Source organism: Tupaia chinensis, unplaced genomic scaffold, assembly GCF_000334495.1.
Source record: "Tupaia chinensis unplaced genomic scaffold, TupChi_1.0 Scaffold145685_1, whole genome shotgun sequence".
NCBI lineage: Eukaryota > Metazoa > Chordata > Mammalia > Scandentia > Tupaiidae > Tupaia > Tupaia belangeri.
The window spans coordinates 5,503,909-5,516,221 of NW_006205542.1; the positions used below are offsets into that span (position 1 = coordinate 5,503,909).

Here is a 12,313-nt window from a genome sequence, read left to right on the forward strand (position 1 = left end):
GCGTGAGTTTTAAGCCTCCGGGTCTGGGACACGAACGGCGGTCGACTACGTGGGAGTCCAGCGACATAGCCATTTCGCTAACTGCTGGTTCCCAACAGGTCGACTTTTTAAAAATGTTAATTTCTTCATTCTGTATGAGAGAGAAGCAGAGAGACAGTACCCCAAGGGGACTTCTTACCTCCATCCACAAATGCTCAGCTGGCCTGTATCATGACTGCACACATGCAACCAGTGTGCTCAGGGAGGTTCCTGGATTGAACCCAAGACTTTCCTTGGGTGGATCCAGTGTATCACCAATATGATACTACCTGGCCCCTAAAAAGTTGATTTTTAATACCTTTGCCTACTTTATTATATAATTTGTATTGGTTACTGTCACTTGTAAGGAATACACATGTTATATAGAAGCTAATCTGAGACTAGCAGATGGCATAATGGTTACATTATTGGACTTTGACATGGCCACTGCAGTTTGAGTCCTGGACCTGGGTGGCTTAAAACTCATGCTGGGTGCATATGCATGAGTGCCTAAAATCCCGAGAGGAGAGTGGTGGAGAAGGGATTGTGGCATGGTCATCCCCCTCCTCCAGGTGGTTTCTCGCTTTCTGTCTCTCTGGCAAGTGTACGTGTCCTATAGCAAAAATATCTCTTAAAAAAAAGAAGCTAATCTGTAGATTGTTGAAAGTCATTTCTGAAATGTTATTTGCATGAAGATCCTGGAGGAGGCCAGTGCTCATTTGGCAAAGGGGAATCTAGGAATGTTTTTTCAAAACCCAATACCTAGATTCCATTCTCAACATTTCTGCCGTTAGTATGATTGAAACAGTTTTTTACCTTTTGCTTAAGAGAATCAGTTTCCTCAGTTTGAACTCTCCACACCTATTCTTTCTTTACTGTCATCACATTGAACCCTCCACACTTTTCTCCCCCCAGAGTTTTTTGCTATAGGGCACGTGCATTCTCCAGAAAGACAGAGCAAGACAGAGAGACAGAAAGCGAGAAATCAGCCCCCTCCTCGGTGGGGATGGCCACGCTGCAATCCCTTCTCCTCCATTCTCCTCTTGGCATCTTGGGCACACATACACATGCACCTGGCGTGAGTTTAAGCCACTGGGTCCGGGACTCAAACTGTGGTTGACGATATGGGAGTTCAGCGACATAGCCATCATAGCTATTAGGCTAACTGCTGGTTCCCACTCTTTGTTTTAATTTACATATCCAAGGAGGTTAAATCTAGGGGAGACGCTGCCTCCAGGAGCAGCACGTTCTGAATTTCCACCAGTGTTGTTCCCATCTTATTACAGGTTTCAGTTGATTACCTCCTAAGGGACCTTTTTGAAATTTTGCTCTTTGTTACGTATATGTATATAACAACTTTATAGAAAGCCAACTTATTATGTAGATATAATTCAAGTTACATGAGGGTTCCCTCTTAGAATTCCAATTTCTTACTCTTCTCCTGTATGTAAAAGCCACTTGGTGAATCTGTTAAATATGGGGAAAAAAGTTAAAGAACAGTAAATTTATGATGCTAATAAAGAATTGTTATTTGATTTGAAATGTTTCAGTCAAATACTTGTTCCATTATGTTTTCTCTTTCGGCGTAACAGCATGAAGTGGGATAACTTCCTAATTGCTAAGTGGCAGATTGTTGTATTTGCTGTAGCCATAAATACTAAATTAATAAGCTCATCACCACAGGCTTTAGAATCTTACGTATTTGATAAAGGTTCCCTTGTGAAATGTGTATATTTTACCAAACAGTTGTTTAAAATTAGAACATCTCCCAAAACAGCTTAAAAGCATTTACTAATGTAGATGTTAGCTGCAATCCGAATAGAATTCTAAATAAATTGATAAAGCTATAATAGGATCGGTGTATTTAAACACAAATTTATAATTTTAAAAGTTATAATGATCAGGTTTTACTTGTAATAAATATTAGTAAATTTATGAATGTATTGCATGCAATATTCTGTCATTCAAATTGTTTTTTTATTCTATATTTTTTAATAGATATCTAACTGAATCCTATGGAACAGGTCAAGATATTGATGATAGAATTGTTGAAGGTATTGTTCATTTTTATTTTCTCTTGTTAGTCATGTGCTGAAATTATCTTACAAGAATTCTTGCATTAGTCTAGACTGTTCACAGAGATGCAGAAGACTCCCATCTCCTGTAAATCTTCCTTAGATATCATCTTCTCATTTTACTCAGTAGTACTGTCTCCCCCTACATCCACCCCATGTAAGCACTAAGAGAGCAGAGATTTTTATTTCATATTCCAGGCCCCTAGAATATTTATACATAGTATAAATATCTGTTGAATAAGTGCAAGAAATACAGGAAACTATTTAGCTTCCTATATGCTTTATGGACCTTGTTTTTTGTAAAGAGGGAAAGAAGAAGAAGAAGAAGGGATATTTGATATTAAGGTGCTTCTTTGGTGGGAGGATGCTTTAACAAAAGAATATGTTTGGAAGGCAAGATTGTGTCTGTTGATTTCTTTATGCCATCTATGCTTACCTCCTAAAACATCTTCTCAGAAGACATTTGTGCTCATGGTCACCAACACTACAAGAAAGTCTCACACCTCAGCTTGAATACTACTCGTTTAGGTCATCCTCATGTTGAATCGTGCCTCCCTCCTGTATCTTTAGACCCCTCTCTGGCTTCCCCATGTATGTGCTTCTCACTAGAGTCTTTGTGTAGAAGTTAAATGATCTCTTTTGCCTTAAAACTTTTAATGGCTTCATGCTGCTCTCAAGATCATGCCCCCAATCCATACCCTCTCCGCCATTGCTGTGTAGTCTAGCTTTTGCTTCTTCTGGTCTGTTCTTGAGTCATGTTTCCCCTGACATCTTAATGCTCTTGTTGTATGGGTTTCCTTGTAGTTCTTTGAGGTGTCCAGACCTCTGTGGACACTTTTTCTCCTCTTCTTTTATCTCTTCCCTCACTCAGTAAGTATTTTAATAATGATGGTAATGTTACTGTATGCTGGTTGTATTAGGCACTGTCTGATTTGTTTGAATCCTATTACCTAATTTATTTTTATTTATTTATTTTTTAAAGAATCAATTTTTATTTTAACTGAATTTATTTAATTTACTTATTTCACTTTATTTCAATTTGGCCAGAGAGGGACAGAGTGAGAGTGGGAGTGGGAGTGGGAGTGGGAGTGGGAGTGAGAGAGAGAGAGAGAGAGAGAGAGAGAGAGAGAGAGAGAGAGAGAGAAAACAACACAAGCACGCCCCGCCGTGAACATTTCTGCCGTTAGTATGATTGAAACAGTTTTTTACCTTTTGCTTAAGAGAATCAGTTTCCTCAGTTTGAACTCTCCACACCTATTCTTTCTTTACTGTCATCACATTGAACCCTCCACACTTTTCTCCCCCCAGAGTTTTTTGCTATAGGGCACGTGCATTCTCCAGAAAGACAGAGCAAGACAGAGAGACAGAAAGCGAGAAATCAGCCCCCTCCTCGGTGGGGATGGCCACGCTGCAATCCCTTCTCCTCCATTCTCCTCTTGGCATCTTGGGCACACATACACATGCACCTGGCGTGAGTTTAAGCCACTGGGTCCGGGACTCAAACTGTGGTTGACGATATGGGAGTTCAGCGACATAGCCATCATAGCTATTAGGCTAACTGCTGGTTCCCACTCTTTGTTTTAATTTACATATCCAAGGAGGTTAAATCTAGGGGAGACGCTGCCTCCAGGAGCAGCACGTTCTGAATTTCCACCAGTGTTGTTCCCATCTTATTACAGGTTTCAGTTGATTACCTCCTAAGGGACCTTTTTGAAATTTTGCTCTTTGTTACGTATATGTATATAACAACTTTATAGAAAGCCAACTTATTATGTAGATATAATTCAAGTTACATGAGGGTTCCCTCTTAGAATTCCAATTTCTTACTCTTCTCCTGTATGTAAAAGCCACTTGGTGAATCTGTTAAATATGGGGAAAAAAGTTAAAGAACAGTAAATTTATGATGCTAATAAAGAATTGTTATTTGATTTGAAATGTTTCAGTCAAATACTTGTTCCATTATGTTTTCTCTTTCGGCGTAACAGCATGAAGTGGGATAACTTCCTAATTGCTAAGTGGCAGATTGTTGTATTTGCTGTAGCCATAAATACTAAATTAATAAGCTCATCACCACAGGCTTTAGAATCTTACGTATTTGATAAAGGTTCCCTTGTGAAATGTGTATATTTTACCAAACAGTTGTTTAAAATTAGAACATCTCCCAAAACAGCTTAAAAGCATTTACTAATGTAGATGTTAGCTGCAATCCGAATAGAATTCTAAATAAATTGATAAAGCTATAATAGGATCGGTGTATTTAAACACAAATTTATAATTTTAAAAGTTATAATGATCAGGTTTTACTTGTAATAAATATTAGTAAATTTATGAATGTATTGCATGCAATATTCTGTCATTCAAATTGTTTTTTTATTCTATATTTTTTAATAGATATCTAACTGAATCCTATGGAACAGGTCAAGATATTGATGATAGAATTGTTGAAGGTATTGTTCATTTTTATTTTCTCTTGTTAGTCATGTGCTGAAATTATCTTACAAGAATTCTTGCATTAGTCTAGACTGTTCACAGAGATGCAGAAGACTCCCATCTCCTGTAAATCTTCCTTAGATATCATCTTCTCATTTTACTCAGTAGTACTGTCTCCCCCTACATCCACCCCATGTAAGCACTAAGAGAGCAGAGATTTTTATTTCATATTCCAGGCCCCTAGAATATTTATACATAGTATAAATATCTGTTGAATAAGTGCAAGAAATACAGGAAACTATTTAGCTTCCTATATGCTTTATGGACCTTGTTTTTTGTAAAGAGGGAAAGAAGAAGAAGAAGAAGGGATATTTGATATTAAGGTGCTTCTTTGGTGGGAGGATGCTTTAACAAAAGAATATGTTTGGAAGGCAAGATTGTGTCTGTTGATTTCTTTATGCCATCTATGCTTACCTCCTAAAACATCTTCTCAGAAGACATTTGTGCTCATGGTCACCAACACTACAAGAAAGTCTCACACCTCAGCTTGAATACTACTCGTTTAGGTCATCCTCATGTTGAATCGTGCCTCCCTCCTGTATCTTTAGACCCCTCTCTGGCTTCCCCATGTATGTGCTTCTCACTAGAGTCTTTGTGTAGAAGTTAAATGATCTCTTTTGCCTTAAAACTTTTAATGGCTTCATGCTGGTCTCCAGATCCAGCCATGCCCCCAATCCATACCCTCTCCGCCATTGCTGTGTAGTCTAGCTTTTGCTTCTTCTGGTCTGTTCTTGAGTCATGTTTCCCCTGACATCTTAATGCTCTTGTTGTATGGGTTTCCTTGTAGTTCTTTGAGGTGTCCAGACCTCTGTGGACACTTTTTCTCCTCTTCTTTTATCTCTTCCCTCACTCAGTAAGTATTTTAATAATGATGGTAATGTTACTGTATGCTGGTTGTATTAGGCACTGTCTGATTTGTTTGAATCCTATTACCTAATTTATTTTTATTTATTTATTTTTTAAAGAATCAATTTTTATTTTAACTGAATTTATTTAATTTACTTATTTCACTTTATTTCAATTTGGCCAGAGAGGGACAGAGTGAGAGTGGGAGTGGGAGTGGGAGTGGGAGTGGGAGTGAGAGAGAGAGAGAGAGAGAGAGAGAGAGAGAGAGAAAGTGAGAAAGCAAGCCAAGCAAGCCTCCAGGTCTGGGACTCGAACCATGGTTGGCCATGTCCAGCACCCTTAACCACCACACCACCTGCCGGCCTCTCTATTACCTAATTTAAATCTTCACAGAATTAAGGAGGTACTATTTTATTCCTGCCTAAAAGATGGAAACTGAGGTAGTAATAAGAGTTTAAGTAACTTACCATAGATCATCATGTAACTTATAAGTGAGGAACTAAGATTTCAAACCCAGGCTTGCTTTTTTTTTTAAAAAAAAAAAAAAAAAAGAAAGAAAAAAAAAAGAAAAACTATAGGCTATGCATGCTTGCCAAAGACAGGGAAAATGAAAAATCAACCCCAGAAGGGTTGGCTGCGCCACAGTCCTTTCTCTTCCATTGTCTTCTTGAGATTTTTGGCCACATATGCATGTGCACCTGGCATAATTTTCAAGCCAGTGGGTCCAGGACCCGAACAGTGGTCAGCCATGTGGAAGTTTAGTGCCTTAATCATCATGCCACCTACCAACCTCAACTTTTTTTTTAAATAAAGAATTTTCTAGTTTTATTTATAGTTTTCAGTGTGGTGTTGTAACACATTCAGGTATAAGTATTACTTTATTGATAATGAAGTACCTTACTTTAATGAATTGAATAAATTAAGAACAAATTATGGATTACTTTAATAAAAATAAAACAGTATTCTAATTTGTTTACTTGAGGTGCAAATTCACTTGAGAACTGGATATAAGCCTGGTTTCTTCTGTGGCACTGTGCTGTGCACCATATAGTATGTGTTGTAATTGAGGAAAGTTGGAGAGTATTATTCCAAATGTTTCCAGAGCCCCTTAATTGAGAGTAATAGTTGTAACTGGAAAGCCATGGAATCTTTTGATGCCATTCTAATGGAAGTTTGGTTGTTGGTTTTAGAACAGCAATATTATTATTAGCTTTAATAAAATTTTCTGTTGGGGAGATTCCTACTCTATTTTGGGATATTTTATTATATTAAATTATTCGGGAAAAACAAATAGATCATCAGTAAGAGAATTGAAGAGACCAGAAATTGAGTTCTCCTTTTGTCAACAGTCAGTCATGTGATCTTCTGAGAGTTGATTGACTATATTGGTCTCAGTTTCCTTGCCCACCTGAAAAGTGATACATACACACACACACATGCTAGTATTTCTTTCTTATTGTGGCAAATGGAATGCAATGGTATAGCCCTTAAACTAGTTTTGAGCCTAGTTTAGCTTTCTACTGTGGGCAGAATATAAGTAATGAACTTCAAAAAGCTTCATAAGAAATATTCTAATAGTAAACATTATCAAGCAGTTTGAAGTTGTTGATGGAGAATATCTAAGATTAACACTAATCTGGTGGGTTTATAGTTGAGACTTTGGTGAGTTGGTACAAGAATAAACTATAGTAACCCTTATCTAGGCATGAAGTGTGTGTGTGTGTATGTGTGTGTGTGAGATTATAAAATACCAACAATTAAGATGTTACATATTTTCATTGAGTCTTTAGAAATTATTCTTTTGGGATTCTTTCTTAGAGGAGTCTACAAATTTTTTAACAAATTATTTAACTTTATTTATTATTGTTTTTATTTAATAATTTTAATTTGACCAGAGAGGGACAGAGTGAGAGGGAGTGAGCGAGCGAGCGAGAGAGAGAGAAAGCCGCCAGGTCCGGGACTCGAATTGCGGTCGGCCATGTAGGAGTCCAGTGCCCTTAACCACTACACCACCTACCGGCCCCAGAGAGTTTATAAATTCTTTATTTTTGAGAGGCTTTTGCTACAGGGCATGTGCACTTGCCAGAGAGACAGAGAGAGACAGAGAGACAGAAAGCAAGAAATCACCCCCCGGGGGGATGGCCACGCCGCAATCCCTTCTCCTCCATTCTCCTCTCGGGATCGTGGGCACACATGCACACGCGCCCAGCATGAGTTTAAGCCACTTAGTTCAGGACTCGAACCATGGTTGACTACACGGGAGTCCAGTGACATAGTCCTTATGCTAGCTGCTGGTCCTGAGAGTTTATAAATTCTTAATTTGTTAAATTTTATTGCATATGCATGTAAAATGTTAAATCTGGAGGCTACGTTCATATATAAAGTATTTTGGAAGAGTAAGTCAAGTAATGACTTTCTCTCGCCATATAGGTTGACTTATAAGTTTTATAACCAACTGACTTTTTAACAGTTTTTTCTGTAACATTTACATTTTCTTTATATATATATACATATATATATGTATATATATATATGTATATATATGTATTTGAGTAAATTTTCTAATTTATGAAATTTTATAGTGCCTGAATGTAATGAATAGTCCATAATATTGTGGAATTTGATATTATGTGAATTCCTCTATGTTAATATTTTTGAGAATTTTTTTTTAGCCACATATGTTTTTACTAACAGGTGGAGATATATTGTGCATGTTGTTTGTAATTTTCTTTCATGCTAATTTTTTGGTTAAGTATTTTCATTTCTTTCTCAATAGCTAACCCACTCCTAGAAGCCTTTGGAAATGCAAAGACTGTTCGCAACAATAATAGCAGTCGATTTGGAAAATTTGTAGAAATACATTTTAATGAAAAGGTAAGTGAGAGTGAGTTTTGAGATGTGTGTTCAAGAAGCATTTGTGAAAAATAACATGGACCTTGCTAGAATTTGTGCTGTATGTGAACTTATGGTAAATCCCTTTAATTTTCTGTTTTACTTCAAATGGTTAGAATAATAAATATGTTCATCCTGACTGTACAAAACCTCTTTTTACAATTTATAACCTAAATACTGAATTTGACTTTAGCATTGAGTATTGCTGTATGTCTGATTTTCTCTGGCACTGTGCTGAGGTACAATGTACAGTCAGTTCTGATTCTCTAGGGGTTTAGAACTTCAGGTGATCTGGTAGAGTCTCAATGAGGATGTTTAAAATGAAAGATAACTTGTATGAATAAGCTTGCATTTAGTTATCAGTCTTTGCCCCTTCCTTTTTACTTTAAGTTCTTTGATTGAAAAATGTTTATTAGATAAATATTTTAACATTGGTAAGTTATATTTTAAGACTTTAAATGCAAAAATGCATTTTCTCTCTTTTTTTTTTAGAATTCAGTTGTTGGAGGATTTGTTTCACATTATCTTCTAGAGAAATCTAGGATCTGTGTTCAAGGCAAAGAGGAAAGGAATTATCATATCTTTTATAGGTTGTGTGCTGGTGCTTCTGAAGATATAAGGGAAAAACTTCATTTGAGCTCCCCAGATAATTTTCGGGTAGGTCGGAGGAAAATAAATTTTATACAATTTTTCAAATTGAATTGCCTTCAGTCATAACACTTACTTTCGTGGATTTCAATACCTGGTTGTAGGTGTGTGTAACTTATATTAAATCAACTATAACGTGTTAGGATGACTCCTTAACTGAGGAGCTCACTGTTGAGGTCTGCTGCTGAGTTTATAATACAACTATATGAGGAGGTATGTAATAGGATAAGATAGACAAAAGGATAGATGTTAAACCTCGTATAATTTTTTTTTTTTTGTGGGGAGTTTTTTGCTGTAGTGCACGTGTGCTCACCAGAAAGACAGAGAGAGACAGAGAGACAGAAAGCGAGAAATCACCCCCCAGGGAGGATGGCCACGCACCCGGCATAAGTTTAAAGCCACCGGGTCCAGCACTCGAACCGCGGTCGACTGCGTGGGAGTCCAGTGATGTGGCCATTACACCAACTGCTGGTCCCATAAACCTCATATTAATTTAAACTCAATTATGAATTTATAATAGTTCTGTACTAGCTTTAAAGTTACCTTTGATTAATCTATAAAAAAGTTTGACTACTGAATTAATATTAATAAAGGACACGATTATATTTCTTAATTCAGTTCAACAACAAATATTTATTGTTACCTGAGTGCCAGGTATTGTGCCAGGATTAAAAAGAACAATAAGACTCAGTCCCTGCTCCTGAACAACTTGGAATGTGTTAGGGGGCACACTCGCTCTTTGTCTGTTATGTTGAGTTATAAGAGACAGAGATGCATAGCTGATTTTAGAAAGGCTTCCTAGAAGAATTGACTGCTGGATCAGAATCCTGGAGGATTTCCAAGTGTTAACTAAATGAAGAATGATACAGAAGATATTCCTGGTACACCTAAAAAGATGAGCAAAGGAAGGCAAGGGTGTCTTAAATAGTAAGGCAGGAAGTGGTGAGAGGTAAGGTTGGAGAGTTTGGTCTTACCTCTGTAAGGAGTTATTCAAGAATTTTAAGAAAAAAGTTGTATATCAGACCTATGCCTCACTTTGGCTTTAATAGGAAAGATGACTGCAGGGGGTTAAAAAGGGGGGATGACTAGAAGTTGAAACCGTTGCTACTCCTTAGGAACCTATAGCTATAGTTGAAGTAAGAGCTTTGGATCAGCAGGTGGCATGGTGGTTAAGGCACTGGACGCTCCCACATGGCCAACCACGGTTTGAGTCCCGGACCTGGTGTCTTGCTTTCTTACTTTCCTTCTCTCTGTGTGTCTGTCTTTCTCTGGTCAAATGAAAACGATTGAATGAATAAGTAAAATTAAATAATTATTTAAAATTCAAAGTAAGAGTTATTAAAGTGTCTGAATTAATTTAGCAATGGCAGAGTTACCGAGGAGGAGATGTATGAAATACTAGGTTGTAAAATTGATAGGACTTGGAGGCTGAATATGCTATGGAAAAGAAGGTGGTTAGAATAATTTCCAAAAATTTGAGGAGGGTAATTGGATAGGTAAACATTTGTGGCTTACAGGATGGGATTAGTTTTTGAGCCTATGGATCATCTAAGTGGAGATATCTATAAGAGCAGGGCATACTATGCTGAAAATCAGCTCCTGTTCTGGTGACACGGTTTGGTGGGTATCAGCACACTGGTGGTAGTTGGAACAACAACAGTAAGTAAACGAGATTGTCCAGGAGATGACATAATGTAGAGAAGTGTGTGCTAGGATGCAGACTGGAGTTGATGGGAATGAGCAGGTGAAAGGTTCTCAATAAAGACAGCACAATTGGAGTTTTGAGAGAAGTGCAGAGCACTGAGAATCATAATCCAAAAGGGTAGTTTCAAGAAGTGGTGACTGGGGATAGTTAAGATAATTCAACTAGAAAATAGTATCCCTGCCTAGAGTATACGACAGGGACAGAATGGGAAGTAGGGAATGGAGTTTGTACAAAGTTCAACTTTGTCATTCTGACAGTCCTCTTTTTTTTTTTTTGAGAGATTTTTTTTGCTGTAGGGCGCGTGCGCTCACCAGACAGAGACAGACAGAGAGACAAAAAGCGAGAAATCACCCCCCAGGGGGGATGGCCATGCAGCAGTCCCTTCTCCTCCATTCTCCTCTCGGGATCTTGGGCATGCACGCACACGTGCCCGGCGTGAGTTTTAAGCCAACAGATCCGGGACTTGAACTGCGGTCGACTACATGGGAGTCCAGCGACATAGCCATTACGCTAACTGCTGGTCCCATTCTGACAGTCCTCTTTGGGCAGGAATCCCCCCATTTGAGAATCATGACACACACATTAATTACCGGTATGTGTGTATATTTTCAAACAGCTTCCTTTTTCTTCAAACATTTTCTTGTAATGTGTAGTTGAAAATGTAAAAGCATGGTCTTAATGTGTTTTATAAATAACTCACTTTTTATAGTTCTGCAATGTCCAACATTTAGAACTTATGGAATTTAAAGTTAGTTGCTCGCATTATCTTTACGAAAATAGAAGAAGCATTTCTCTACTGTGGATTTTAAGAAAAGGAATGTAAATCATTATGAATCATATTACATATAACAATAATATGGCTTTGTCAATACTAAACAACATGACTAGTCAGGTCTTAACCTAGCACTTTTTTTCTGCTTGGAGATGTGGGAGCATAGTATTTTTGTGTCAGAATATACAGTCTATTCTGCCAAAAGAGCAGGCGTCCTAAAAAGACAGCTACTGAAACTGAGGTCAGAGTTTCCTGCCTTTGCAGTGTGACCCAGGAGGGGTGGTTCCCTTTCTTCAGGAGAGTTCTCTTGGTGGGAGTAGGGAATGGTGTTCAAAACGTCTGCTGTTATGGATGTTCCTCCCACGTGTAGGCACAAACCACCTCTTGTATCCCTTACCCATATAATTTTACTTTAAAGTGACTCGAAAGTGTGTTGGTAATTTCTTCAGGTTTTTCCATAGTGCAGCCTTCCGGTTTTAACTGATAGATCAGGTTGTAAACACAAAGGACAACTCTCCAATAGGGTGAACACTTCCAAAATTGTCCATTTCTTTTTCCTTAAATCCCTATCTGAATTAGTAAATAAGAAATTGGGGAGATATGCCTGTTTGAAAACATTGTATTAATAACTACACATGTGGTTTACAATACTTGCATTATTCAAACTTATCAAATATTTTGTGTAATGGAAGCATTTGCTGTACTCATACAAAGATCCTTCAATATAAAAAAAACACTTGAATGAAAATAAGTGGATGGCAGGAATAGTAATTGCTTTCTAGTGATAGAAAAGTTAGAAGAAAAAAATGCTTTTCTTAGGTTTTAATAATAGAGCCAGCTGTCCAAAAGCCAAGTATTTGACAAAGC

The 12,313-nt window shown here is 37.5% G+C and overlaps 1 protein-coding gene across 10 annotated transcripts in view; it reads left to right on the plus strand.

Annotated features, from left to right (window-relative positions):
* Positions 1-12,313, plus strand: part of MYO6 (myosin VI) — a 109,179-nt gene that overhangs the window by 23,758 nt on the left and 73,108 nt on the right. For 6 of the 10 annotated variants that reach the window (XM_027768235.1, XM_006168327.1, XM_027768242.1 and 3 more), the window contains exons 6-8: positions 2,017-2,072; positions 8,206-8,303; positions 8,814-8,978. In XM_027768235.1, the coding sequence (XP_027624036.1) occupies positions 2,017-2,072; positions 8,206-8,303; positions 8,814-8,978 (319 nt within the window). Of the gene's footprint in view, positions 1-2,016; positions 2,073-4,484; positions 4,541-8,205; positions 8,304-8,813; positions 8,979-12,313 lie in introns of all 10 variants that reach the window. The other 4 variants (XM_027768234.1, XM_027768237.1, XM_027768236.1 and 1 more) reach the window with 1 other exon arrangement.